Genomic DNA, 27,186 nt, shown 5'->3' with positions numbered 1-27,186 from the left:
TGTATTCAAAGCTAGAATTCAGCCAATCCGTCTCTCAATAAAAAGGAGCCATTTTCAAACTTCAATAGCAAAAAAGCCCGCAGAAACACAAAAAAATCTCAGAAGGCTGACTTTTGAAATGCGCTTACTTCCATGTTTGGTAATGCTACGGAGCTAAAAGCATATTTTTTCCACCTTACCCCAAAATGCACATTGATATTTCCATCTCAACCACAACTCCAGCATTGTCCCTGCGGTGATATGAGTGACACTGTTTCCATTACAGTAACCTGGTTAAGTTTTCTTGGCCATAAACTCACAAAAGACATCATTGTGCTTTCTTTCACCAAAATTTTGAGTAAAGGATCCGTGAAGAAATTTCTGCTACGCAGTTTAGCTGAGGTTAGCGCCTATTGACTTAAATGGAAGCAGATCTGAGCCTCAGACTGCTGTCCTTCGCACAGCTTCCCAAAACATCCCTTTTTTGTGTGTGATAGCCAGACATTATCCATGCTGACTTCTTATCAGCCCTTCTGTTTACATCTACAGATAATAAATGGGGAGTAACTCCAGCCCAGAGCATCTGTCCACCCTATGCCACGTCTTACCGGGGAAGGGAACAAAGCAGAGGCAGGTTATCTGAGGATGCGGGTATAGAAAAGGCTATGGTACAAAAACAGACTCTATGCATGGGAATATGGAATAGTGGGGAGCTGCCAGCTCATCTGCTCTAAGCTCATCCTGTGCATTGTTACAGCAAGGGATTTGGGTGACAATGCTTCATTTTTCATTATGTTTTTATTAGGATTATCAGCCAGTCATTGCATCGCTGTGCAGGGAGGAAGGTGAGCAGACCAATGTGCGTGGGGCATCCTCTGCCTCAGCTCTGTTGAGGCAAAACTCAGTGTCCCTGCCCATGATTTCAGCAAGCCCTGTGGGGCAGGCTCTGCTGCTCCCTTCCTTGCATCTCTGACACCAAATTTCTAGAGCATGCTTGGTGGGCAGTAGGGAGGTCGGAAAGCTGGGCTGCGTGCACGGGCGTGCATCCAACCCTTCTGATGCTGGCCCTTCTGCCCAGCACACGTTGGGCTGTGTCATGCCCAGGAGTCACCGGTGTCCTCAGAGCTGCCAGCCTGCAGAGGCTTGGGAGGACAAAGAGAAGTTGGGGAAGGAGGAGGAAATCTCCTCTCACTGTACATACAGCCTAGAGATGCTGCTGTGGGAAGTCACAGTAGCTGTTGCTTCATTCCCAAGTTTAAAAAAAAGAAAAAAAAAAAAAAAAAGATTGATTTGGTGTTTTCTTCAGAAAAGCTGTGATGTTAGCAACTACACAGGCAAAATAAAGGAAAACGGCACAACTTCCGATGGCTCGGGTGTTTTCCTCCTGCCAGCAGCTGACAGCTCCGCTCTGCCTGTCATCTGCAAACAAGCTGAGTTACTCACCGTAACAACAGTTGGAGGAATCTGCTTTTTGTAGCCCAGAAATGGGTTTTGGCCTTTCCCTTTTTAGGTAATCTGTTTGGAATTTGTTGGTGTTGGTGCTCAACAGTTGTTTAAGGCTGCTGGCAGCCCGCTGGTCTTCACGGGATGAATCGGTGGTCTTGGGCCCTTTCCAGCTCCGTGCATGGAGCATTGCTTTCCTGTGAGGCAAGGAAAAGGGTGCAGTCAGTGCTAAGAGGCAGAAAATTTAAAACTGATGAAAGGAAATGCTTTTCCACACAATTAGCCTTTGGGATTTGTTACCACATGGAGATGCTTGCACCAAGCGTTTAGCACGTCTTCGGGGGAGGAAAGGGTATCTGGGGATTTATATGGGAAACAGATTTTCCAAAGAAAAAGGTTCAAGCTCACATCAGGATTGTGAGGTCCAGAGCAGAAGTTTCAGCTTCAGTCTGAGTGATGTAGGACGTCTGTGGATTGCAGCAAGGTCTTGAATTGCAACCTGAAGTCACAGGTGAGCATCACAACTACCAGTTACATTGGTAATCTGCTTTAATAATTGTTTTTCCTACCACAGGTTTGCTCAGTAGCACGACCTTTCCAAGGGAAGGCATTTCAGCAGCAGTACAGTTAACAGTACTTTCCTCTTTGGGCCTGCACCAGCACCATGGGGGACTGGGTTTGATGGGTCTGTGTATGCATTTCTTAGGGGGTTCACAGAATCACAGAATGGTTTGGGTTGGAAGAAACCTTAAAGATCACCCAGTTCCAGCTCTCTGCCATGTGCAGGGACACCTCCCACCAGCCCAGGCTGCCCAAAGCCCCATCCAGCCTGGCCTTGAACACCTCCAGGGATGGGGCAGCCACAGCTTCTCTGGGCAACCTGTGCCAGGGCCTCACTGCGCTCATGGGAAAGAATATCTACCTTATATCTAATCTACATCTTGACCTAATCTGTTCTGTTTTGGTTAAAGCCCATTACCCTTTGTCCTGAGGTGCCTGGTGGAGGCAAGGAGGCAGCTCCTACCTTGGGCCCCTCACAGATGGCCCATGTTGGTTAGACCTCTGGTTTGCACTTGTGCTGCTCAGGGAATGAGAAATGTTTCACTCTTCCTCCGTGGGTTTTTGTGAGACAGGTGTGTGTCGCCCTGGGGTGCTGTCCCTGTACATCACCAGCGGCGCAAAATAACCCAAAGCACCTGGTATGGAGCCTTCCTCAAAATGTCCACCCCTCAGGCAGGGTCAAAGCCCAGGAGGTTTTGTGTCTGAAGTAAGGTTTGCTGACAGGAAAGTCAAAGGCGAAGGATGAAGCAAGCCTGGTTCCTTTCTTATGGCCACACAAGCTCTGGTCCCCTGAAGAGCCACCAGAGCTGGAGTTTCAGCGTGGTATTACCCACATGGCCTCCTCATGTCACCTTGTGTTGAAATTAACATTGCATTTAGTGGTGGTGGGGTTCCTTTCTCTTTTGTTTTGAGAATGCCAGGACTTTTTTTAAAAAATCAACAATAAAAATCCCCTTGGGTTTCCCAGCTCCCCCTGAAATGGCAAACCCTTCATCTAAAATCTTTTTTTTTTTTCTACTCTTAGTTTAGAGCTCACCTGACAGCCTGCGTTTGCACCCAGGTGTTTCATTACACCAAATTTGTTCCAGTGCATTGCAACTGTTTCCGTACTTAAAATTAGGCAGTTTGATGAAAAGGGGGATTTTAGAGAAATCAGCAGGATCACTCGGGTGATCAGTGTGTGCTCCAACCTTCTGCTGGCCTCCACAAGAGCCCTCTCCTTCTTGGCATCGTGCAGAACCACCCCAGACCTCCTCCTGTCCTTTATTCCTCGATGCCAGCAATAGCAGTAACAGTAGATGAGGCTTTAGAAATGGTCTTTAACTGATGTTTGTCCTGTATTCTCTGGCAAAAATAAGAGTTGGCCTACGTAATGTGTAAGGAATAGGTGGTTAGAATAAAATAAAATAAAATAACATAGAATAACATAAAAAATAAAATATAAAATAAAATAAAATAAAATAAAATAAAATAAAATAAAATAAAATAAATAAAAAATACTGTGCTTGTCTAAGTCTCAGTCTGCATTCATGCAAACTTTAAAATTATATTGAGCAGTAATGTAGTTACACAGGCAAAAGGGAGAAGGTTTTATCACTGCTTTGTCATTTACATTACACTTTCGTCCCTATGTGAATATTTTTTTTCTTATCTTTTCAAAGCCTTGAAACACTTTCTGAGCCTCGAAACACATCTTGAACCGCTGCCGTTTGAGCAGGAGGAAGCCGTTTCTCTCTCACTGATGACCCAAGAGCAACCTCTAGTGTGTATTTAAGGTAATACTTCATGTTCCCTGCCTGTTTGCCTTGAAAAAAAAAAAAAAATTGATGTCAGGGCAAAGGACCAAAAGCGTTCTTGGAGTTCATGGTAAATGGCAATATAAGATGTTAGCTCAGGAAGCAAAGGCAAACACACAGGGTAAGTGCTTGCTAACACCGAGGGCTGGCTTCAGGAGGAGTTAGCATCACCAGCAACCTTGTGGGGCCAAGCCTTGAGATGGCACGGTTGTGTAGCTCTCAGCTATAAAACACTGAGCATAATTAGGAGCCATCCACTTTATAATGGTGAATGTATTTAAGTGATTGGACGTTTTAAAAATGGAAGAGAAACATCTTAAAATGAGTTAAAATTCATGCTATGTTCTTACAGGTTACAGTAATGTCTGTGAGGGGTGTGTTTTGACTATGAATGAATTTTGCTAATTAGAAAAGGTAAGGTAAACCACCTTTGAGGTTGTGGGATTCCTTCTTTTGCCATGAAAACCTACTTCACAATTTCGGTAACATTAAGCAACTCTCCCGCACTGGGACATTTTTATTTTCATTGCACTCTGAAAAATGGTGCATAATGAAGAGTGCAGCTAAAGATTTTAAAGTAGCCATTACATGGCTATTATGTGTACCTATGCTATTATGGTATTATATGACACAATTCTAGTCTTCCTGTGCCTTATTTTTTCTCCTTTAAAGTGGAAAAAGGTTAATTTCCCTGCCTCAGAAGGGAATAACCCTATTAAGGGCTGATGAGTGCTCAGCAAAAAGACGATGGGGAGCTGTATAAATATTTCAGGTGGGCCAATAACAACAATACTGCCTTCCAAGGCCCAGACAGGAGAAATGATGTTATATATTCCTTTCCCACCCCACCGTGCCATAGCATTTTGGCTTTCCTCAGCTAGCAAGCAACCCCTCTCCAGTGCTATCATGGATCTCATTTATTCTGGCCAGCTCCTTTTGCAGAAAGTCTTCAGAAATCCTGACTCTGTGTGTGTACCCGTGCACTGTGTCCATGAGATCTGGGTGTTTGTTTTGTAGTCACTGCTTTCTGCTAAAAGGGTGCAGCAAAAAACACTGCTGAATGCTTCTGCAGCAAAGGAAGGCAGCGCATATGCTCTGATTTGGAGAAGAGCAAACATTAGGGCAAATAATGCACAGCGTTTGTGCACGAACTTGAAACAAGTAAAGAGGAAGGGTGAGATCAGGACAGACACAGGTGAGATTAATCTCACCTCAGTGGGATGAAAGGCTTTGAAAGAAACTTTGAAGGGATGAGCAATTATTGCCATGGAAGCAATAGAAAATGAGATAACATCACCCAAAGTTGGCCGTGCCAGCCTAACCTGTTAGCTCTCTTTGATAAGAGAACTGATCTTCCAGATAAGAGGTACAGCATCCACACATTGCCTGCCTGGTTTCCCAGAGCAGTTGATAAAGTGCCATTCAGGAAATTATGCATTAAGGTGGGAATTAGTAGGAGTGCTCTGGTGGGGTAAGGAACTGGTCAGGGGAAGGAGAGCAGCAGGGAAGGCACTGGCAGTGGGGGAAAGCTGCTGGGGCTGTTCCTTCAGGAAGAGACTGAGGAACAGTTGTGGGTACGGGTAAAGCTGGAATGTCTTAGTAGAGTATGGATGGCAGGAGAAGAAGGGGATGAAATTCAGTTGCCCTGAGCTTGAACTTCTGCAGTAACAACGGAGCTTCTGCCACGAAACTGGTCCCTGACACTCGGGAAAGACTGAGAAGGAGAAGACCTCAGTGCTTCATCCAAGCGCAGGTCCAAGATCTACAACGTGGCATGGCCCTGATGGTGGTGTGTTTGCTCTGAGGATGTAAGGATGGGGATGTATTTCCAGTAAGTATAAGGAAGGATGAAAGCCACGGTACAGATGCTGGTGAGTCTTTGCCTGGGATACTTTGCTATGTCTGGTCCTTTGTGTGAAAGGAAGGTCAATGTAGGAGGATGCAATGAGAGAGGAGCTCTTGAAGCTGGTGTGGCCACAAAAGGGAGAAGCCTTGCTATTGAAGACCTGTTCTGGACTAAAACAATTTTATATATATATATATATTAATATATATATATATATATATATATTATTTTTTTTAATGTGTATTGTGAATTTGGCAATAGCACAGGCAAGGAGTATCCAAGGAGTACCCAGGGTGTGAAGCATCAGTAAGGAAGAGGAGAGATGAGTATTTCCAGTCTGTCATGGTGTATGCTCTTCCACCATCAACTCTTGAGCCAAAGAAATGCAAACTGGAGCTGCCAGGGTCTCTGACCACACTGTGGCATGAGGGCAGTGCACCAGGGAGAGTGACGGGACTGGCTTCTTTCTTCACTGGTGGCAGCAGGACCAGCAGGGCCAGGCTGTCCCATGAGTAGTTTGAGCTGGGAAAAGGACAGTTTCTAACTCTTGGGGCTGGAAAGGTGTCCTTGTAAGGATGAGTACAGGAAAGAGAAGCCCAGAGTAGTTTTCAAGGTAGAGGCTGAGCCGTTTGTTTGTGGGGTTTTGTGTTGTGGTTGCCTGAGGACAACAGAGAACCACGCACAACCTGGGAGGTAGCTTTATAGTGCATGTAAAGAAGTCTATATTAAAAAAGTGAAATGGGGAAGGGAAAAGGACCTGAAATTTGAGAGCATGTGTTTTTCAAGGGAGGAACATAAAATACTGAGCAGTAAGAAAAATGAATAAGGTAATTTTGAGTGAGTGGTCTGAAAGGAACTGACCATCTGTGTATCCCACAGCAACTGTGACAGTCACAAGAGGGCTCACTTTAAGGCATTCCCTGCTCTTGTTTCACCTCTGTATTGCATCCTAGGTGTAATCATTCAGGTGAAGATGCAATTTCCACTTTCGTTTCTGCCTCTTTAATTATACTGGCATCCTATGAGACACAACTCCTCACCCATCTCTATCCTTCACAAAGGCAGAGTTCTCCATATAAAAGAGATTGTGGCAAGTCTTGTGTTTATTTTTTGGAAGAAAAGATGGCCAGGTGGATATAAGCCGCCTTTACTGGTGAACTGCATTACAATAAGTTTATTTAGTTTTCAAAAGAATAGAGTTCACATTCTCAAAGATTCTTTGTGGGTTTTGCTTATTTGTTTGATTTAGCACACCCTAGAGTATACAAATACTTATGCATTTTTATTTGAAACTAGTAAATGTGGTGCTCATGTGCTGCCCTGTGCAGAATCAGTGTAAAAACAGCTGAAGAAATCACAGCAAAAGCAGAAACTTAGAAAGCATATAATACACAAGGGAGTCTTAAAATCCCTTATTTCATTTAGGCACTGTCCAAATGATTTTCTAAGTATGGATATCTCTCGATGTGATCAGATATATGGAGGAACAAGTTCACAGCCCATTACAAATCTTGGAGAGGACTGAAACCACAAAACGTTGTGCTCGGTTGACATAATACCTTTTATAGGTGAGGTTGGCAGGGCTACTTCTGGCTTCCTCTTGTGGTGGTTTTGGGAGAACATGTACAGTTTTTTATAAGCAAACTTTTTGAATACATTCAAGAGAACTGGTGGGCAAACATCATAGTTTTGAGCTTACTTCTTCTGCTGACTTGTGATTTAATCAGATCACGGAGCTAGACACAGGATAAACGGGTTCAAGCCACACAGAGCTTGAAAACTAAACCAGAAATGTTCGTGTCACCAAGACCGCTCTATGTTTGCCTGTTCAAGCTGCCAGTTCAACTGCAGACTGAGCTAATGCACTCCTGCCTGCAGCCAGGGTTCTTCTGTGCGTTGTAGGTAAATGTGAATATTGACCATGGACTTGCAGGGCTCATTGCTCGCCTCCTGCCCCACTCCCGTGTACCCCGGTAACCCGCTGTAGTCCTGCCTCAGGAGCACGAGATAGCTTTTGGTTTATACCAGCCGTAGTTTTGGTGAGGCAGTGTGGGCAGCAGGGGCATTGCAACCACCGTACGTCATGAGTGGCCACAGGTGGGGCCAAAGGATGTGTCACTGGCCCATTAAAATGCCTCTGAACAAGTTCTTGATCAAGATTGCAGTGCTGCTGCATAACAGAGGGAAGGGGAGAGGTTGCTGGAGTTATTCATCCAACCCGATGGAAAATCTTGTAGCCCTGCTCTGCTTTCCACTGGTCCCTGCTGAGAGCAACAGTGCCTTAGGTGCCCAGCAAAACAGGCATCACATCGGGTGCTGATGCTACCTCTGCCTTTGCATCTCTGCCTTTTGTTTTTCTAACCAGCTTTTGCCATCCCCAGGCCTAGGCCATTTGCCCCATGGCCGATGCAGCAGGGTGGGTGCTGGAGTCACTTCTGTGCTGCTCTTTGCTCCTTGGCTTCTCTCATTTTTGTGGATTTCCATGTCACTTTCCAAACATCCACCCGGTCCTCCAAACCCAGCCTCCTAGCTATGACAGCTCCCTTCAGGTCCCAGATACCCAGAAGCTGCTTTATTCCAGCAAAGGAGATTTGATTTACAAAGGCAATGGTTATGATCAGCGCAGGTGACTGCTGAACTCCTTTTAAGCCTCTCCTTTTCCCTAGAAGGCTTAGCAATCGCAAGATCCTTTGTATTCACCTCCCAGATTTGCTGAGCACAGCGATTGCAGTGGGAAGCTTTCCAGAGCCACATCGCCTCGTGTATGACTCAACTCAGGTGAATCATTAGCACCCTGCGCCAAGAAATCACAGTAATTGCACAGAGGCCTGCAGGAAAACTCAGCACAGGCTGATCTATAACCGCCTCCAAATACACTGAGCCCTTCAAATATAAATCTCCTAAATTCCCCCTATTTTCAAAGGTAACAGGGAGCCCACTGTACTCTGTACCCTACACATTTTGTGTCTCTTCAGTGCAATGCTGCGTGCTCAGCTGTGAAACCCCTTGCCACACAGGCAAATGATAAAAATTATCCAGAGTCCAAGGAGACACCGGGCAAGTTTGAAACAGGAGAGAAACCTGTGGAGAGAAAGCATGCAGATGGTTTCTGAGCTGTGAATGGCTGGTCATGCTGAGAAGAAGGACAGATATATTTTTTTTTTATTATTATTTATTTTTTTTCTCTAGGCATTGACTTGAGCTGTGGCCAGAGCCATGCTGCTGCCTCGCTGGCCTCTTCCTCTTGGGTCTCTTGCTCATCCTGCACTGACTCTGCTGCTTGTGGCTGCCTTTGGTGGTCCCTGGGTACCAAGAACCTGCATAGTGTGAACCGTACTGCAATGAGAGCTATGCAAAGGCTGGTGTGCTGCCCAAAAAGCATCTGGCAGTGCAAATTTTAGGTCTAAATTTAGGCTTTGAGTTCCCCTTCCAATATCAAGGACTGCTGTTCAAACTGCTCTGCACACGAGGCGACGCGCATCTGTGATAGACCAGGACACAGCATGCAAAAACTTCCCTCGGTCAAGTCAGCGTGAGTTTAGCCCTTTGCTTGAACAAGGGGATTTTCTGGACATCACTTACCATTGTATTGCAAAGGAGCAGAGAGGGAAGAGCCCAATGCAGCAGTCTGGAGTCAGCAAACCCTCGTTTGCAGCAGCAAATTTATGAATTTTCATGGTATCCATTAGTAGTAAGCTGCAGTTGCCTTGAGACAGATTTTTTGTTAATTAACCTTCTAAATATGCTCTTTTGTTCCTAACTGGTGAATGAATTTGGTGTTCAAAGCCTTTCCCACATGCCCCTACTTTTTCTTTTTCTCTCCCTTCCAGGTTAATGGCTGTGTAATCTTTGGTGGAGAGTAAAACAATTACCAGGAGGCAATGGTGCTAATTACACAGAGCAGAATAAATGCACACGGTCAGCCCCTCTGCTAATATAAATAGACTTCCAGGGATCTATTCTTACTGCATGAGGGTGTTCAAAGCCTCTCTTGCCTTTCTTCCTGCCCCAGAAGTGAAATTTGGAGCCTGAGTTCTCAGGGATGTGAAATCTCACCCTGTAAGGACGATAACATGTCCATGTTTACTTCCCAGCTTTCTATTTTTATGCTGTCCAGCAAAAGCCGTCAGAGCAGAGACGAAGCACTCAGCTGTGCTAAATATTCCCAGCATGACTGTTTTGATGACTGAAACCCATAATCCCAAACTCTGCGTCTCGTGCGCTCCCCTGGGTCCCTGAAGCTGCGTCAGCACACACGGTGCTGGGAGGTTTCCAGGAGGAAACCCATGAGAAGATGTCCCATCTCTGGAGAGCAGAGAGTGTGAGAGGGGGATTTGGGGGTGCTGCACATATGCCAAAGCCAGGCTGCAGGGGAACTGCTCAGACCGACTTGCTTCTGAGTCCAACAACATCATTTGTCATTTCTGCCCGAGCAGGGAGAGAGGTCCCAGGGCTGAGCTCCTGGCCTGGATTTCATATACCTGAGCTGCCATCTGGTTATACAGTGGCATTTTTCCATTTTAGGCCCAGGCCAGGCCAGTTGCAGAGGAGGCAGTGGTACAAACCAGCTTCAGTGAGCATTCCTATGAATCATGACATCACAATTTTTTTAATTGGAGTCTATTTTACACAAGCTGCACAAAGCCCTCACCTTAGAAAATGAAGTTAAGTGGTGTTGGATGCAGTATCAGAACCTGGCTACACTTCTGTTTCCTGGCAAGTCTTCACTGAGAGCTGTATTTTACTTAAGACTTGCCAATTAGTCAGTTCTTAATTCACTTACCTTGGACTTTTATGTTATTAGATATTGCCATGATTTATAGTGAGAGGATTGCATGATTGAACAATCCACAAAAGACAAATAGCTTGCATCTGTTTTGTCGCTGTTATCAACGAAACCAATAATTTAATGAAAAGGGAAAGTCAAGTTTCTTTCAGAAGACTTTTTTTCCCCATAAACCACGTTGGCCCATGCTATTCACACTGATACTATTTGCTGATTTCTGTATTAGCATTTCATTACTTTGCCCAGAATTGCTAACTGGCTTAAAATTATTTAGTTGCCCTAGTTATTTTTTTAATGATTTATCCAAATGCAGCATTTCTCCAGTCCTCTAAAATGTCTGCAGTCCTCCAGGATGAAGTGGGAGAGGGGCAGAGATCCTTAGATCTGCTTTGGTTCAGCTGTAAGGCTGCCAGTTGCCTGGACCTGGTAAGGTAATAATATTTGTCTCCAGTAATGCTGTTTAATAGCCTCCTTGGTTACTAATGGGATGGAAAGTGCATTGTCCTCATGACATCAGTGCACGATTCTTCTCGTTTCCAAATTCAGAACAAAAATATTTACTGAGCACCTCGGCCCTCTTCACATCATCATCAACAATTTCACCATTCCCATCTAGCAATGTTCATGTAAGCTAGAGCCAAATGCCAGCTTATTCCCTGTTCTGTCTGATGTACTTGTCACCGATTTAGGACCTGATTGTTCAAGACTGCAGCAGTATGAAATCCTAAAGGACCTTCGGGGATGAACTCAGCCTCCCCGGATGTCAGTGTCTGTGCTACTGGATGCCAAAATGCCTTCAGAGATTGCAAGGGGCAGTGACTGACACAGCGTATGGTCTGATGGATTTTGTTAACGCTAAAGATGGCTTCAGTTCAAGTTTTAAATTAGTGTGAAAGGCGACAAAGTACTTTCCTTAAGCCAATGGCATTCTTCAATTTATTTTACAACAGCGGGCATTTTTCATCTGGTGTTTTTAAAAGCTGTTTTCTAGGCACCATCCATTCTGAGTGTTTCTAATGTAAAAAATTAACCAGCTGCAGCACCGAGACGGAAGAAAATGGCTTAACTCTGATAACAGAGCCCAGAAATGGCACAGACTACGAGCCTGCAGAGTGAGGCCGTGCCCAGTGGCCACTGAGATCAGCACTTCCGCAGGTAATGACTACGGCCTGTGGCCGGATCCTGTGATTAGGGCTCTGAAGGTACCGCCACCCATTCATGTGGGTGAGGTTACATCATGCTGGCTTCTCTCTTCCTGGACACTCCTGGCACTCGGAGGTTGATGTGCTGGGAGTGCTGTATCTCTCCTCCTGTTCACTGCACACGCGGCTCCATGTCATATGAGGAATCATACAGTCGGTCTCACCCTCCGATTCCGTCCCTTTTTCTTTAACAAAAAAAAAACAAAAAGCATCACTTTAAAGATAGGCATTTGGGATGTTGATTTTTGTTTTGTTTTGGTTTTGCTTTTAAGCAGGAAGTGTCATCTCTTGGAAAGCTGTTGTGCCCATTTGTGTTTGCAAAGGCTGAGCTCTGGGGGAGAGGAAGCAAGAACCACACTTCTGCCTGGCTTTTTGTCCTTCAGGGTAGAACAAAGAAACCTGGCAAATGAATGGCCAGCACACTCATCAGAGTTCAAAATGCTTTCACCTATTAACTGGAAATGTCAAAAGTCCTTTTGTCCTGCCAGTCCACTGCTGCATTGCTCTTTCCTCTGCCTTCAAGTACGTGCAGAAGATATTAGCATAAAGTTTGCTGAATTCACTGTGGAAGGGCACCGTGAGCTCTCTGCGCGGTTAACCTCAGCTCCTCTCCTTGTCCAGACGTGTTCCACGTGGTCAGCTTGCTGCTGAACAGCACATCCTGGGACCAGTCAGACTACACGCTGGAGAATTTCCTATTCATCTTCCCCTAATGCTAATAAGAGGACTTCTAGTAAATGTGATCATTGGAGTAAAAGACATGGCTTAATTTCTTTTTTTGTGCTCAGCTATTACCAGCCATCAAAGAGAGAAATTATAAACACAGTCACCCTTAACTATATCACCATCTCTTGCTCATCCTATCTTTATTGCCTTTATTTTTTAAAGCTTAATGAGGAGTTATCTCCAGTTTCCCTAGGGTCTCAGAGGGATTTGATTTTCATCCTTTCCCAATATACATGAGCTTCTGTTGAGTGATGATTTGTATTGTAGGAGTGCTGAGAAGCACGGTGTGTAGTACAGTGTACAGGAGACAGTCCCTGACTCAAAATGCTTGCAGTCTACTTGGGCATCAGAGAGGACAGGAAAGAAAATAGCTGCAAAGTGGGACAACCCTCTTGTCCTGCCTGCTGTTTCCACCTCTCAGTCCTGTATAACACCCAACGATACACTCCTCAGCATCTTTCTTCCTCTCTTTTCATTTTCTTTCACTCCTGCTTTTTTTTTTTTCCTGACAGTCCAGTCTCAATGTAGACCACTTGGACGACCTCTTCATGGCATCTCTGTGCTGCGTTGGCTCCTCTGCTCTCCACCACGTGTTTGAACAGATGCATATGCAAACCCAGGTATTGAGAACTGTCTGATGTTAAAATGCAGATTGGAAAAGATAACCCTTGAGAGTGAATGAGAACTTAAGACAGAATACAGCGCTAATGAATGCCTCTCTATTTAAATTCAACTCACAGCGAGTGGGCGGAAAGCTCTACTACATCTCCTTAAGATCCCAAGAGGAGAAATCTGGCCTACAGCAGCTAGTGGCAAGGCAAAATGTGGCTAGACATGACTGAGATGGTGACGTGACATGGAGAAGGCTCTGCTCTCTGATGCAGTGGAGAAGATATTCTGCTTGTCCCAGTGGAGAAAGGGTGGCTACAGCTCCTTTAGAGAGATTTAGTAGCATAATTCGTGCTCATCTCTTAGTAGTCGGCTGTTGGGCAGGTGTGAACAGCAGTGATGGGTGTCCCAGTCGCTGTTTTTTTTCCTAGAGGCACTGCTTGCTGGTGTTAGCTGCCTCCTCTTCTCTCTGGAACTCTGGAACTGGTGCCACAGAGAAACGTGAGCCAGTGAAAAAGAAGAAACCTGCACAAATCTGCTCTGCTCCAAGGAAAGGAAAAGTAGTTTGGTTGATGGCTCTACCCACCTCTAAACCTCCTCTGAGAGCTTCTACACCTCCAGTATTAGACCTGGTGAACTACAACAAGGCCCTGTGCAGTGGACAGATGCAGTAAGTTCAGAGTTATTTATTCTAAAGCTTTTCCTGCAGAAAATGCAGTGCATCCCCAAACACGCTGATACTAACAACGCCAGCGAGATGGTGCAGGTATCTCCCAGCGGCACCCATCCCACGTGTTAGGTATTGAAAGGGCCCAGAATTTTATTCAACTCCAAAAATATTTCAGCCCGGTGAAACTTGGCAGAGGTGAGAGGTAGTTTGGACAATTTAAACAAAGCTGCCTGTGTATGTAGAAACACACTCTTGCTTTATGTTCTGCAGATAACCAACGCTGTGGTACCTCTGGTACTTGGTCAGATGTCAGTTTGCTTTCTTCAATCCATTATCTCACCTACCCACAACATGTTTTCAGGAGCTAGCTTTGCCATCATGAAAATACCCTGAAACTTTCACTCTTGTGTCACCTAGGCTAGCTCACGAGTGCTTAAATGGTACGACAATCTGTGCCCAGCTTACCTTAGTTTGTGTCAGTAGGAATCACTGTTTGCCTGAAACAGATGAAGGTAAAAAAGATAAAATCTTTGGTGAAAAGGACAGCCCTGAGCACGTGTGTGCAGTTAGCACACATACTTTGCAGGGTTTTAAGATGATTTAATGAATGTGGAGAGCACGGAAGTTCACGCACCTGCTGACTAAAGAAGATTATTCCGAAGTATACTGACGCTTTTATGAATCCATAAAAAAAAAAAATTGAAAGTAATTACTTATGAAAGTAATGAATCTGCTACTCCTCCATCTTGAAAATGCTGCTTTGAAGGTCTCCTTCTGGTGACTTTAATTCTTCTGTGGTGCTGCTAATCCAACTGTTTCCCCCAAAGAAAAAAAAAATACTGCTCTGATGACTTCTTTTAAAATGCTTGGCAAGCACATAAATCTCCAGCTGATGGCTTGTATGCTATAAATAATTAAAGCTGCCCCCCCCGGTTGACCCTATGGAAGCAGGCTGGCTTGTCCTGACACTTGATGACCTTTTCATCCATATTCACATTATTGTTCCACACCATTCTCAAGTGAAGGAAATGCAATGCTGAAGATCAATACAGCAAAATACAGTTTAAACTTCCACAGGATAGAAAATGGGTGAATCTCCAAGTAAATTATTCCCTGCAGGCCAGTAAATTAAGATCCTTCTTTCCCTGTAAGACCTTCACCTCTACAGTGGATGTTACTGTAGACATATCTTTCAGCTTAAAGGGTACTGTGATTTTTTTAAAAAGATATCTGTTAAATATTTCATCAAAGCTTTCCATCTTACTGCTAAAAACTATCGTGCAATAGCACGCAACAAACCGAGAACACAGTTTCAAGCAGAACTGACATTTTCATTAAACATGAATGGTACAACCTAGTATTGGTCAGCAAAGCAAACACTTCTGGCTCTGGAGATGTTAAATAACAACGACTCCTCTAGAGATGCAGCGGTCTGTTGTAACCTAAATTCTCCCCTCTCTATTGGCCTTACAAGGCCAACAAGGAAAGTCCAACAATCTTGGTTTTCAGGTAAAATACATTAATTGGATAAAAATGTACAGAAATGGCTGCTTCTTTTTTTCATGAGGTCTCATTCACCTGTTGCCTATTTTCCAAGTCTGGTTTTAACAAGACTCTTAGGCAAGGAAGAAATGTGTGCAGTTGATGAATCAGTGAGCTCCTGCTGAATGGCAATCTCATTTTTCCTTAAACCGATACTTAAATTCAAATCAGGATTTTTATTCCCTTCATAAATATCAGTTTAGCTCACCTCCATGAGCTAAATATTGAGAAGATTTTCCTACGAAGTCCTGAAACAGTGGGAGAAGTTCCATGAAACATCTTCTGAACAAGAAACTCTTGGGACACAACAGTTCGGGATCGTCTGTGTGGAACAGATTCTACCATGGGTGAGCTGCCAAACTAAACCCCAGGTCTGCAAATGTGCAAGTGCACAAGTGGATTACTAGGGGAAAAGGAAGAAAAAGAAAAACAGAGGTGGTTACTGGAGCAAAACTGCTTACGGAAATCTTGCATCTGTGGTATTCAACCAAATATTCCTGCCTTGCCATTAAAATCATAACTCCAGAGGAACAGGGGAAGGAATTTGTTCATGGTTTGGAGGGCAAGGTACAGCCTTCTGGCCATGCATGCCGCTTTGAGTTCTTCAGGCCACGTGAAATCACTTTTCTTTTCAAGTATGCTTACATCCTTTTTCATAAGAAATACGCACATACACGAATATTAATCGAAAGAATAAAAGAAAAGAAACTGAAATGGATATGATCTCAAGCTGCCCATTGTTCCCATTCTCCCACACAGGAGTCCTCAAAACCCTGCTGCTTCTCTTATGAAACCAATCAACTTTCCCTGAGAAGCGATTTCTTTAAATGTGATATCGAAACAGCTCCGACTTGCCATAAGGTGATTCCTATTTAAGATGCCACACCACACAACCATGTATCACCTGACCCAATCTCATCAGACAGCACGGCATCATCATTGCTGAGCTGTTGCTAATTAAAAATGCCAAATATAAGATCACTTAAGCATATGCTTTAATTCTTTCAGGAAAGTTTTATACCACACAAATCCTAGATGAGACATTCTGACAGTGTTCACACTCCACTCTTTTATTGCACTGATATTTCTTCTTGCCCCCCCCTCAGAGTTATGAGGGTCGTAAATTGAGTGTAGCTCTATGATTTAAGCTACATAATAAAAAGAAAATAATTTTTGCGGCATAGCAGGGGAATAAAACAGGATGACTGGAGAAGGCCATGCCGCACATTATGAAAAGTGTTAACGCATATAAGGTTTTATTTTAGTAAATTCCATAGTACTAAAATTAAATGTCATGTTGGTACTTGGGACTGTGTTGTGGGTGAAAAAAGACAGGAAAAACTCTCCATCTGCTATAAGGCAAGGAAGCCAAACTGAAGCCATTTTGAGCACTACTACTACACTCCTGCTAAGAATCTGTCTCTGTAGCTCTTTAATAAATGGGTTAAAAATCCAAGTGTTGTACAAATCCACCTTTTAGAACCGTTCAAATGAGGGGCATGTCCCAGTCAGACTGTATCTCTGCAAACGTTTATCCAAGTGAATAACTGTGCAGATGAATGGTCTTATTGTTTTTCAGTCGACTAGGCAGGATCGGGGCCTGTTGCTGGCTGTAGAGAAGAAGGGAATGTTGGCAAACAGCACAATCGATATATCTGGCAGAGCAAAGGATTGATACTCAGAGAGGAGGAGCAGATTTGCTTTGCTCTTGCTGATACAAATCACGATTCAGCAACATCGTTACGCCAGCGTAGCTAAAAGGAAGATAAACATCCATACCCTGACAAACACCCAGCAATTAAAAAATAAATCAACCAATAAGAAACGACAAAAAATCAAGGGAAAGATTTTTCAAAATGGCACTTGAAAAGCACATATCCAGAAGGTGGATGATTTGCATTTTATGGTGAGCCAGCTCCAGCTGATTTCCCAGAATTAGTGATTAAAAGCTTTGGTCATAGGCCCTGTAGGAAAGGGGACTTTCTGTTGGCAGGCAATAGTGCTGTTAGCTGCATGAGGGACACAGGTTCAGACCTGCACTGTCCTCTTGCAAAAGTCCACAGATCTGTGCTGCTCGCCTTAAAAATCAACACGGGAATTCTGATCCAAAGGGAGAACGCTGCAAGCATGGGCCAGGAGCGTATCCAGCTCCCTGCAGCAGGGCCTGAAGAACTGGCCTTGCTGCAATTTCTGCTTTCTGGAAGAGAAAGACATCACAGGGAGGCTGGAACCATCCAAGTGAAGAAGGGGGTTAAGAAAGCCTGCGTGACCTACTTGTGAACCTTTCCTGATGCATCTCAAAGTCAGTTAGTGAAGAGCAAATGAAATAATTCCGGGCAACAGCGCCTGATGTCTCTTTTTGGAGTGCCTTTGATGCAAAGCAGCCAGGAATTCACAAGCTGCACACGTGCCTGTGATTAAATGTGAATGCAGCTGCGTGTACCTGATTTCAGGCAGCATGCTATGGGTTTCTGTGGCAGAGTTCCCCTATAAATCCTGTATATCTTTACTTACGTGCTACCCACCATATGAATTTCTAAGCAATATTTTTTTTTCTTTTTTCTTTCCCTTAGCTCCTGCACAGGGAAAGCTGCCATTCTGGGGGAAAGCTGCACAGTGTATCTGGATCAGGCTGTGACCAGCCTGGAACAGAAACCTCTTCTGCAGCAAGATGCAGCAAGCTGCTTCGTGGTCGGGAACTCTGTCAAGTCTCTTTTACGTCAGAGTCTGGCAGAAAGAGCTTGATTTAATTCAGTTCCTCTGGGGATGGTAGGATCTTTGTTTTGAAGCAGAGAGCTGAAGTCGTCCTGGTTCATGATAGCTATGGGCTCGGGGTGTCAGACAAAAGGTGTATCAGTAAAGCTGATGATTTCTATCCAGATTCAAAAGCTGTGGATATAGAAACCTGTTTTTCCTATATGCCCGTGACCTGCTGTTATTCTTCTGCCTGGACATTTTATCTCACCTTCACTCTCCTTGCTTACTGGCCATATGAGCACTTTGGGACAGGGACTGGTCCTTACAATGTGCATCTGCACAGTGTATGGCACGATGAACCTCCTGTAACTGGGGTTGTGCAGGTTCACACAGCCAGGGGCATGTCCCTTGTAGTTGAAGGTGACAGCGCTGTAGATGAAAATAGAGAGATTTGCATGATAAGCACCCTGTGTTGCAAACTTAGCACATGAGCTAGGTTGTGCTGCTGCTGCTCCCAACTTCTTGAGGTCCTTCCTGGGCCTTCCCTCCTCCCTGCATGCCTGGGTGGCTGCCTCACTGCATGGAGCATCCTTGGTGTGCATGCCCTGAGGCAGTACTTGTTTCCCCAGTGAGACTGGAGGTGGACTGGACACAAGGATTAATGACGTTGTTTGCTAAAAGCACGGAAGAACAGGGGCAATGTAATTGTTGGGATATAGGTAACATCCCCCCTGCTTAAAGAACAGGGCTAAAGAGAGCATGGTATTACTGCTGAATGGAGAACTTTAGAACAGCCACTACAGCCAAATGAAAGCTACACCCAAATGAAAGCTGCTGGATTTTATGTTCAATGTGCAATTTAGCCCAGTCCTGCCCCTGTGTAATGACTCGAGTATCCTCAATGCCTGCCATCATTTAACTTCACTCAATGCCTCCTCTGTATTTTCTCTTCACCGTCTCTCTTCCATTCCTTTCTCCTTGAAACTCTCCCCCCCCCCCCCCCCCCCAGTTATACTCTCATTTCTAAATCTCTTCTTCAAGTACACCTTTCCCAAGTTGTGTCTGTGCTAATCTGTCACACAGAGATAACCAGAGGTGGTTTAAAGACACTACTAGTATCATATTTTCCAAGGCAGTCGTGTGTCTGGTCAGTCTTTGGTTTAAGCTAGATTAAACTAGAGCAGCCCATGTGTTGCAAAGGTTGCCAACAGGGCTTGTTCTGATAGGAAAAAAAAAAAAAAAAAAGTGAAAATCAAAGTACAGCAGTGCAATGACATCTCTTTCCCACAGATAAACTCTCTGTGATGGGATTTAGAGACAACAGTGTGACACCAGGCTATTCTTCAACCCCTGCTGCCCATACACTATTTTGGGAGGTGTGAAGAAAAAAGAGAAGGAAAGACTGCCCTTATTAGCTTCTTTATTCCCTTTAGATCACTGGAATAAAATAAGGAGGCTGTAACGCAGCCTAACGTCTTGGCCTAACTGCACCTTGAATCAGGTCAGAAGACACGTGGTGCAAACAGGGACTATTTTTCTTCTCTATAAATAGTGAAGCACTGACTGCTCTGATAAATACACATATATAAGTGAATGGTAAAACCAAGCTTAAGCTAAAGCAATCACTAACCTTTTTATAGTAACTCATAACAAAGATTTGCCTAGATGGCAGGCTTGTATAAAGAAGTAAATTATCCTACATCCTTCCAGCAGTATAGAGATATTCTACAGAGCAGACTCTCTAGATGTAGTTCTGAAAGACGTGAATTTTATTTATAAAAACCTAAACTATAGGTCAGTTAAATTGATAATAAAACATGACTCAACTACAGAATGAATTGGAAACTAGGGTGGAAGTACGTTTTTATTTATCTAGGTTTTAAAATACTTTATGCCAGTGGTCAACGCAAAAGCCTTTAAATTGCCCCAGAAGTGAGCACCGGTCACCCCGTCCTCCTGCCTGGCACCCCAGGGACGCGGTGTGCAGCAAGGGTGTGGTGCTCCTCTCCAAGGAGATAGCAAGAGCATTCCAATAAAACACAAATGCTGCAGTCTCAGCCAGCTTTTAAGCCTTTGAAGATAATCACACCTTGAAATTGCCCCGAGACATGATGTATTTGCCAGAGAAGGACTCAAATGTTGATTAAAGAAGGCAATAATACTAGTAATTAAATACTAATGAAGTCCTACTGCTCTTCAGAAAGAGGAGGGCAGGTTTTTTTACCCCCTTCTGGTTCTGCTCTTGCTCACTTTAATGATTCTGTGATTCTACTTTGTCCTCCCTGGTTCTCAGGCCTTGCAGGGGATGGCCCTTCCTACTCGTATGTTCAGAGGACCAGTCCCACTGCCATCCCTGCTGGAGGCCAGGAGTAAGTCCATGGAGTGATGCTGATGTAGGACTGGCCTCAGTAATCGATGTACTGCACCTATGGTTTCTGTGTAATCAGACATTATCGAGGAAAACACTGAAGCCAAAATTCTGAAAGACAGCACTTAAGACATCTAGGGAAGCTCCTGCAGGTGACTGAGAAATGATATTCAGAAATACACATGGAGCATATAAATGCAAAGGCTGGAAGATAAGCCTGGGGAAATATCACTGTGATCTTGCCATCTTTTTTATGTTCTTTTCTTAGCAGCCCGTGCCAGCTGGAGTCAGAGAGCCGGTGTGTAGCTGCTGCTGCCTCCAGTTCCAGTGAGAAAAGAAGTGGTTGTAGCGCTTCACACTTGGTGCTCTTCAGTAATTTCCTAGTTACCTGCCCTACGAGAGGAGCTGAGGAAGGCATGCTGAGGACCTTTTCAACCTAAACCCGGCGGAGGATGTGGGAGAAAAGGCTGGTGACAGGAACCCAGTGATTGTGGAGGTAGCAACTCCTGCCCTATGACCTGTTCAGCCTGGAAAGGCCGGGGACAACCCCATCTGTGTCAGGGAGGTGTCACCAAGCCCCATTTGTGTTCCACGAACCCCTTTGAGAGCCTGAAATGAAGGGCACCATACAAGATCATGACGTTTATGTTGTTTTTACACTCAGACCACCGCCCAGAAGCCCACCAGGCTCTCAGGCTCACACCTGCTGCCTGGGGCTTCACAGGGTGGTAAGATTTTGGGGCCAAAAGCGCCGAAACACCCCTGTGGAGAAGAAAGGCTGGGGGCACACGAGGCTTTATGAGGAGGCTGCGGGGGGCACCCAGGAGGGGTGGGGGCAGCGTGGGGAGCCCCGGGGGCGGCGTGGGGAGCCCGGGGGACCCTCGGGGACCCTTGGGGACGGTGCTTGGGGAAAAATGGAGCAGGGCCGGGTGCCTTGGGGCCGCCTCCTGACGTCGGGAACCTGCCGTGCGCGGGGGCGGAGCGGGGCGGGCGGAGCCGGCTGAGGGGCGAGGCGCCCGGCCTGCCGCCGCGCCGGGGCCCGAGCAGGTAGGGCGGTGGTGGGGACCGAGGAGGGGGGGACCGTGGGGAAAGCCCCCCGGTGGGACCCCGGGCAGGCAGCGGGGAGCAGGGTGAGGCGGCTGCCCGCTGCCGGGAGGCCCCGGCCTTTTTGCCCAGGTGCTTTGTTGGGGGGCGACCGCTCTTCGCTCCCCCCCCCCCCCGTCCCCAAGCTCCGCAGCCCGGTGCTGCTGGGGGGGAGGAGGGCTGGGAGCCGCCTGCGGAGCGCAGTGCGGGAGCGGCCCCGCAGCCCCTCAGCCCTTTCTTCTTCTTCTTCTTCCCTCCCTCAGGCCGAGACGGGAGGAGAAAATGCGAGATTGCGAGAGGAGGAGGAGGAGGAGGAGGAGAGCCAGCAGGGCTGCGCCCCGCGCCGCCGGCCCGTAGCATTGCCAGCAGCCAGGTGTGGCCGCGGGGGGACGGGGGGAAAGGGTTCGTGGGCCAGGAGCCCCCCCCCCCGGGGTCTGCCGCTCCCTCCCGTCCTGTGCAGCGCTTTATTTGCGGGTCTTTATTCCTGTGTTTTTCCTGGATCGCGTAGTGGGGGGGGTTATGGGGTTGTCTGCCTGCAGGTGGGGCTGAGCTGTCTGCTGGGAGAGCTCCTGGGGGGTTGCTGGGGGCTCAGCCCCGCTCCCGATGCCCCCCTCCGGGTTCTCTGAGGATGGGGGAGGCGGGAGCAGTGCTGGCAGCCCGGAAATGTTCTGGAAAAGATCTACGCTTTTGCCTTTTTTTTTTTTTTTTTTTTTTTTGACTGTATTCATCCATTGGATTCAGCAGCTTACTTCGTTTCTGAGATAACGAGCCTTTTCTTAGCCCCCCCCCCGCAGTCCTACCCTGCTGTGGGTGTGCTTCCAGGGCTCCTACCTGTGGCAGGTCTGGGGCCGTGCCTCACCCCTGCTCCTTGCCACAAAAAAATTTAACGTGAACACAGTGCAAGGAGCAGCACGGGGTCCCACGGCTCAGGAAAAATTGGGAACTCTAGCTATGCACTGCTATACTTACATACATCGTTAATAACTCACTCTGTGCCCCTTAATTTTATTTTAATTTTTCATGTTCAGGATGTGTAGAGATTAAGTGTCAAGCGCCAAAATGAGCGTGACTTCGTGGTTCTTGGTGAGCAGCACTGGCATTCGCCACCGGCTCCCTCGGGAGATGATATTTGTTGGCAGAGATGACTGTGAACTGATGCTCCAGGTAATGTGACTTTTGTGTTACTCTATTCTGAAGATGTTCTAGATGTGAATGTAGTGCTGGGATCTGTAGAGATAGCTCATGCTTTCTTCAAATGACATCTTTTAAAACAAACTTCCTCTTTTATGTCAAATCTGCGGTTCCCACAAAGACTTCATATGTTCATGAAAGTGCAAGTGAGGTTTCTTCCGAAAAGCTATGTCATCAGATGGGCAGGAGCTGTGCTGGTGGGAGATTAATCAAATCGAACAGATTACCTATCTTGATGCTGCTGGAAGTATTAAATATAGACATACAATTCTGTCCTGATCTGCAAGTGATTAAACTACTGTTTTTGTAGCATCTGATTTAGAGGTTAGCAGCATTTTGTTTGCCTGTTTTTCCCTTTACTCTGTTTGACTACATTGTCAGTGCTTGTACCCCTCATTTATTTATTTTTGTGTGGCTGGTTGGTTTGTGTATGTATGTATTTATTTTTGTCATGGTAGGAAACACTGATCTTTAGCAGAGTAATGCTGGCTCTTTTGGTGGGGTGGCCAAGTTGGTGTCCTCTTGTTTCCAAAGTAATTGTGTAATTGCCCACATAGTGGGCAAACTTGCAGCTTGCGTTAGTGCTGTCCATACCAGGGTGTCTCGTTGCTGGATGTAATCCAATGTTTCTGAAGTGTTGACTGTGGTCTGATGTTTGACAGAGTAATGTAATGGATGTCACTCCAAACAAATTGAACTGGAATTTTGCAAAGAGCTGACAAGAGCAGTTTAGCTCAGGACTTTATGGAAGCTTAGAATTCAATTAGTGTTTCTGCTAGATACACGCATGAATACTTAAATGCCAAAAAAAAAAAAAAAGTTTGACTGCACCCACCTGCTCCCCTTTTGCCTGTTTAGAAATGTGGCAGAAGATTCTTGGGATCATCTATAAAGCTCACGTGCCCATAGATGTCAACATTAGGAAGCTGCATGTACAATGAGGCCTTCCTTCCTGCTAGATTTCAGTGCTAGTGTGGTAACAGCCATCTCCTAAATGCTTTGCTAATGTTCTTCCAGGCAGGCTGTGTGTGTAGCTATGGCAGGGATTTTATAAGATATGTTAGCAGGAGATCTGTTTGGGGGGTAGGAGCTCTTATTGTACAAGCTGTACTTGGAAGACAGTTGGTTAAGGTGTTATCTGGCTGTAATAAAATGTTAGTGTCCACAAAAGGAGAGCTTGCAGTGTTTGTACTGCTCGGCTAGCTAGAAGTGAATGAAATGGCATTGCTGCAGTGCTAGGGTTTGAAGCATGCTCTGGTTCGACAGCAGGTCGCTTGTTTGGGTTTTCTCGTGAATTACACTATCATTTATTTCATGTTCCTACATGTCTGGCTGGTGAGATATGTAATGGTGAGACATTAAAAATGTCCTAATATTTTCCGTAAGTCTGTGTTTGCTCAAACCCCTGATTGCTGTATTCCCCTTCGACTTAAAGGGAGAAAATGCATACAGTGTTCTTGATTTTTCTAAAATGGCCTGAGCTTTAGGGTGCCCATCTTAGTGTGTTTGGAAGGTACTTGAGGGTTTTTTCATGGTCAGGGTTCAGCACTGCGAGAATCCCAAGTCTCAAGTTGTGCACCTGAACATACAAGTGCCCAAGTATCAGTCATCCTTAAAGTGTGTTGCTTATTCCTCTGGTTATTCAAGGGATTAATTGGGCAGTGTGGATTGTGAACCACTCCGTACCGCGTGGAGTGTTTCATGCTTCTTTGCAAGTCTCAGCTGGCTTCTCAGTGTTGCATGTGGACCAGCAGCCCTGTGACGCTGTACGTTTGTCATGCTCTTTTCTACAAGGTAAACAAATTGGGATTCCTGGAGGAGTCGGCAGTATCTGAGAGGGATGCAGTTGTACCTGGGGGCTTGTAGGTAGTGATGGCTCAAAACCTTAATTTTTCAGACTGAAGGCTCTGGATTGTTGGTAAAATCCAGCTGTTTCTGCTCAGGGGCTATATTAATATATCAGTTTATTGTCTCCAGTAATAAAGCTTTTTCTAAGATCACGCAAATGGTCTCATTTTGAACAGCACAGCACGTTATTTTCCTAGCCATTTGCTTATAAAGATGTTTGCCAGAGCTAACTTGGGCTGCAAACGACATGACTGTAGTAAGGCTCAGTGCAGAAGGGAGGCTGCAAGCACACACTTGATATCCAAGCAAAGTTGCGTGTGAGCAGATGGAGGATGAGATCTAAAAATAGATGTTTTTTTTTTTGCTTCTGTGACTGTCCATGTCACAAAATTGTTATGCAGACTGGCACTATCTTGGGGAAAGATAAGGAGCAGGGAGGTTATCAGAGCAGATGGACAGAGCTCTGGGGGCAGAGTTTGTACCTGTAATACTCCTGCAGTGTTGACACTGAAACTGTGTGTTGTGTTCACTGCACAGTTAGTTTGTATATGTATATTTCAAGCTATTGGCATTTAATCCTCTCAAGTGCACAATTGGGAACAGACTGGCATTGTCTGGGGAGAGAACTGGATGACCTGGTCATTGTTTTTCATCTCTAAGATTATTTCTGCTTTGTGATTTCATTGTGATACAGTTTGTGGTCCCCTGCTGAGACCTTGTGTGTTAGTGCACAAACATACAGCACAGAGATAAGCTGTCCTTGTCCTGGAGAGCTTGCAGTCTTGCCTTTCACATTTTGCAGTTCTAGGAGTGTCTTGTCTTTAGACATTTTCTTGGCTGCCTTGTCTGAAGGTATCAGATCCCTAAACAGCAAAAAATGTCTTTGTCACCGAACAATCAAGCCTTAGTTTCCCCTGTGTTTGCTTACTTCATACAGGTACTAGATTTGCTTTATGGTTAACAAAGAGGTTAAGAAAACCATAGTCTTCAAGCTTTTTAAGTAGGTTTGATAGTGGGGAAACAACCTGCCTTGTAATCCTCTATATCTACTAAGAGGATTAGAAATATTTTAAATATTTTAACAGCATTGTAAAGCTCCTGGTACAAGAAAATGTGAGATTTACATTGGGTTTGAACGTTAGGGCTTGGGAGACAATGCCGTGCAGTGCAGTTTGGTGTGTGCACAGTGTTAAACATAGCAAGGGCTCCATTCTGCCTTGTTTCTGATAACAGTGCTTGATTCCCTTTGTACTCATTGGCTCCCTTCAGATAAGGCAACAGCAGGAGTGTGGACATCCAGACCTTCACTGATGTGCACTAGCATGTTTTTATATGAAACTTGATGGTGGTAGGAAATAGTTCTCTGAATGTGTTTACTTTTTTTTTTACTTTCCACCCAGGACTATGATTTTATTTTTTTATTGTGTTGACACTGTAGAACAGAGTAGCTTCCTCCCCCACCAACATTTTTCCTGGGAAACATAATTGCCATTTTTATCAGCTTTGATCACTTGGTTAATGTGATGGGTATTTACTCAGGGTACATAAACATTTTGCAGATTCCAAAATTTCACTTAACCATTAAAACCTTCTGCTCTGCCCCTAAACAGAGCATCTTTGCAATTTGTGCTATGTGTAAATATTTAACAAAAAGGAAAGCAGCAGCATGATTTCCTTGTTTTTGTTTAAAGAGAGGGATATTTAATGGAAAAATTGAGAAAGCAAAATGTTTAACCAGTTCTCTCTCCCTCAACTGTTTCCCTCCCTGTAGGGCAGTGGCTTGGGCATGCCCTTGTCCTGCACTGTGGGTTCGTACACGTGAGTGTGAGTTACAGCAGAGGTAGGTGCAGATGGCCTGATGCTCTCTGGTTTAGGTGTGGCCTTTGTTCTGCCTGTCAGTTCAGACAGCTTGGCACTTCCTATTGTGAGCCTCTGCTTTCAGTTGCTTATAATTCTGCTTAACTCTCACTGGTTGAGAGGTGAGGTTATGTTCCAGGTCTCTGTTTCAGGCAGCGTGCTCTGGAAGAGATCAGCTCCCTTCTGCAGTCTTCTAGGAGAACAAGACTGAGGAAAATGCTGTTCTTTTCATGTAAACTACTCGGAAGTATGTTTAACCCGTTCTTTGAAGTTCTGGTGCTGTAGGGCCGGGGGGTGACATTTTTCAGGAGGGAGCTCCCAGGTCAGAGGTGATTGATTAGTCTTCCGTCAAGAACCTAAATGCCTTTGGCTGTGTTCCAGACCTTTGAACACAGTTGAAGTTTGCGTGCAAGCAGCAGGGACTGATGAGAGGCTGTGGGTTTTGGTAACATCACATCTGGGAGTGACGCTGGTGAGGGGATGGGTTGGAGGACAGAGCTGTCATGGGTCGGGCAGGCAGGAGGTAGGTACGAGGATGCACAGGAGTGGAGTTTAGAAACAAGAACAGCTGTGCTGGATTAAATCAAGGTGCATCTACCTGATGTCCTGACTCACAGTGGTCAAAGCAGCTGTCGAGGAAAGCTGCTGGAGTACTTGCTCAACCTCCTACAAGGAGTGGTGGAAGTAGGGCACTCAGTGTGCGCCACTGCTGAACAGCATCTCCCTGAGGCCCCAAGTGGACTCAAAACTTGTTTTCATTCTGGTGTCAGCAAATAGCTGTGAAAGCTGCTAGCCAAGCATCTGTCACTGGTCCATATGGGACGTCGCATGCTGCTTATGGTATCAATTAGTTCAAGTATGTTCAGCTCACGGGCCCCTACCACAAGTCCGTTTTGCTGGCAAGTTGAATAAACGGTCACTTGATACTGCTTGGATAGACGTTTTCCTCTTTTTTTAGCTTGTTTTGGTAAAAAGCTAGGCA

The 27,186-nt window shown here is 45.3% G+C and overlaps 1 protein-coding gene and 1 long non-coding RNA gene across 9 annotated transcripts in view; both read left to right on the top strand.

Moving 5' to 3' along the window:
- The first annotated feature begins 1,397 nt into the window (after positions 1-1,397).
- LOC140002571 (uncharacterized) lies at positions 1,398-20,859 on the top strand. 3 transcript variants are annotated; one of them, XR_011809441.1, is made up of 6 exons: positions 1,398-1,933; positions 3,645-5,610; positions 8,815-11,566; positions 12,852-12,959; positions 13,080-13,618; positions 20,494-20,859. It is a non-coding gene; the product is annotated as an uncharacterized lncRNA (long non-coding RNA). The 3 variants fall into 3 exon arrangements; XR_011809442.1 differs by having other exon boundaries at positions 11,886-12,959; XR_011809440.1 differs by having other exon boundaries at positions 8,815-12,959.
- Positions 20,860-21,133: 274 nt separating this feature from the next.
- The window catches only part of CEP170B (centrosomal protein 170B), a 55,536-nt gene continuing 49,483 nt past the window's right edge, over positions 21,134-27,186 (top strand). For all 6 annotated transcript variants that reach the window (XM_072038227.1, XM_072038225.1, XM_072038229.1 and 3 more), the window contains exons 1-3: positions 21,134-21,272; positions 21,572-21,681; positions 22,337-22,472. In XM_072038227.1, coding sequence (XP_071894328.1) covers positions 22,368-22,472 — 105 coding nt within the window. In that variant the 5' untranslated portion in view covers positions 21,134-21,272; positions 21,572-21,681; positions 22,337-22,367. The remainder of the gene's footprint in view (positions 21,273-21,571; positions 21,682-22,336; positions 22,473-27,186) is intronic.

Source organism: Anas platyrhynchos, chromosome 5 (genome assembly GCF_047663525.1).
Source record: "Anas platyrhynchos isolate ZD024472 breed Pekin duck chromosome 5, IASCAAS_PekinDuck_T2T, whole genome shotgun sequence".
NCBI classification, from domain to species: domain Eukaryota; kingdom Metazoa; phylum Chordata; class Aves; order Anseriformes; family Anatidae; genus Anas; species Anas platyrhynchos.
This window is presented reverse-complemented; position numbering and strand designations above follow the sequence as displayed.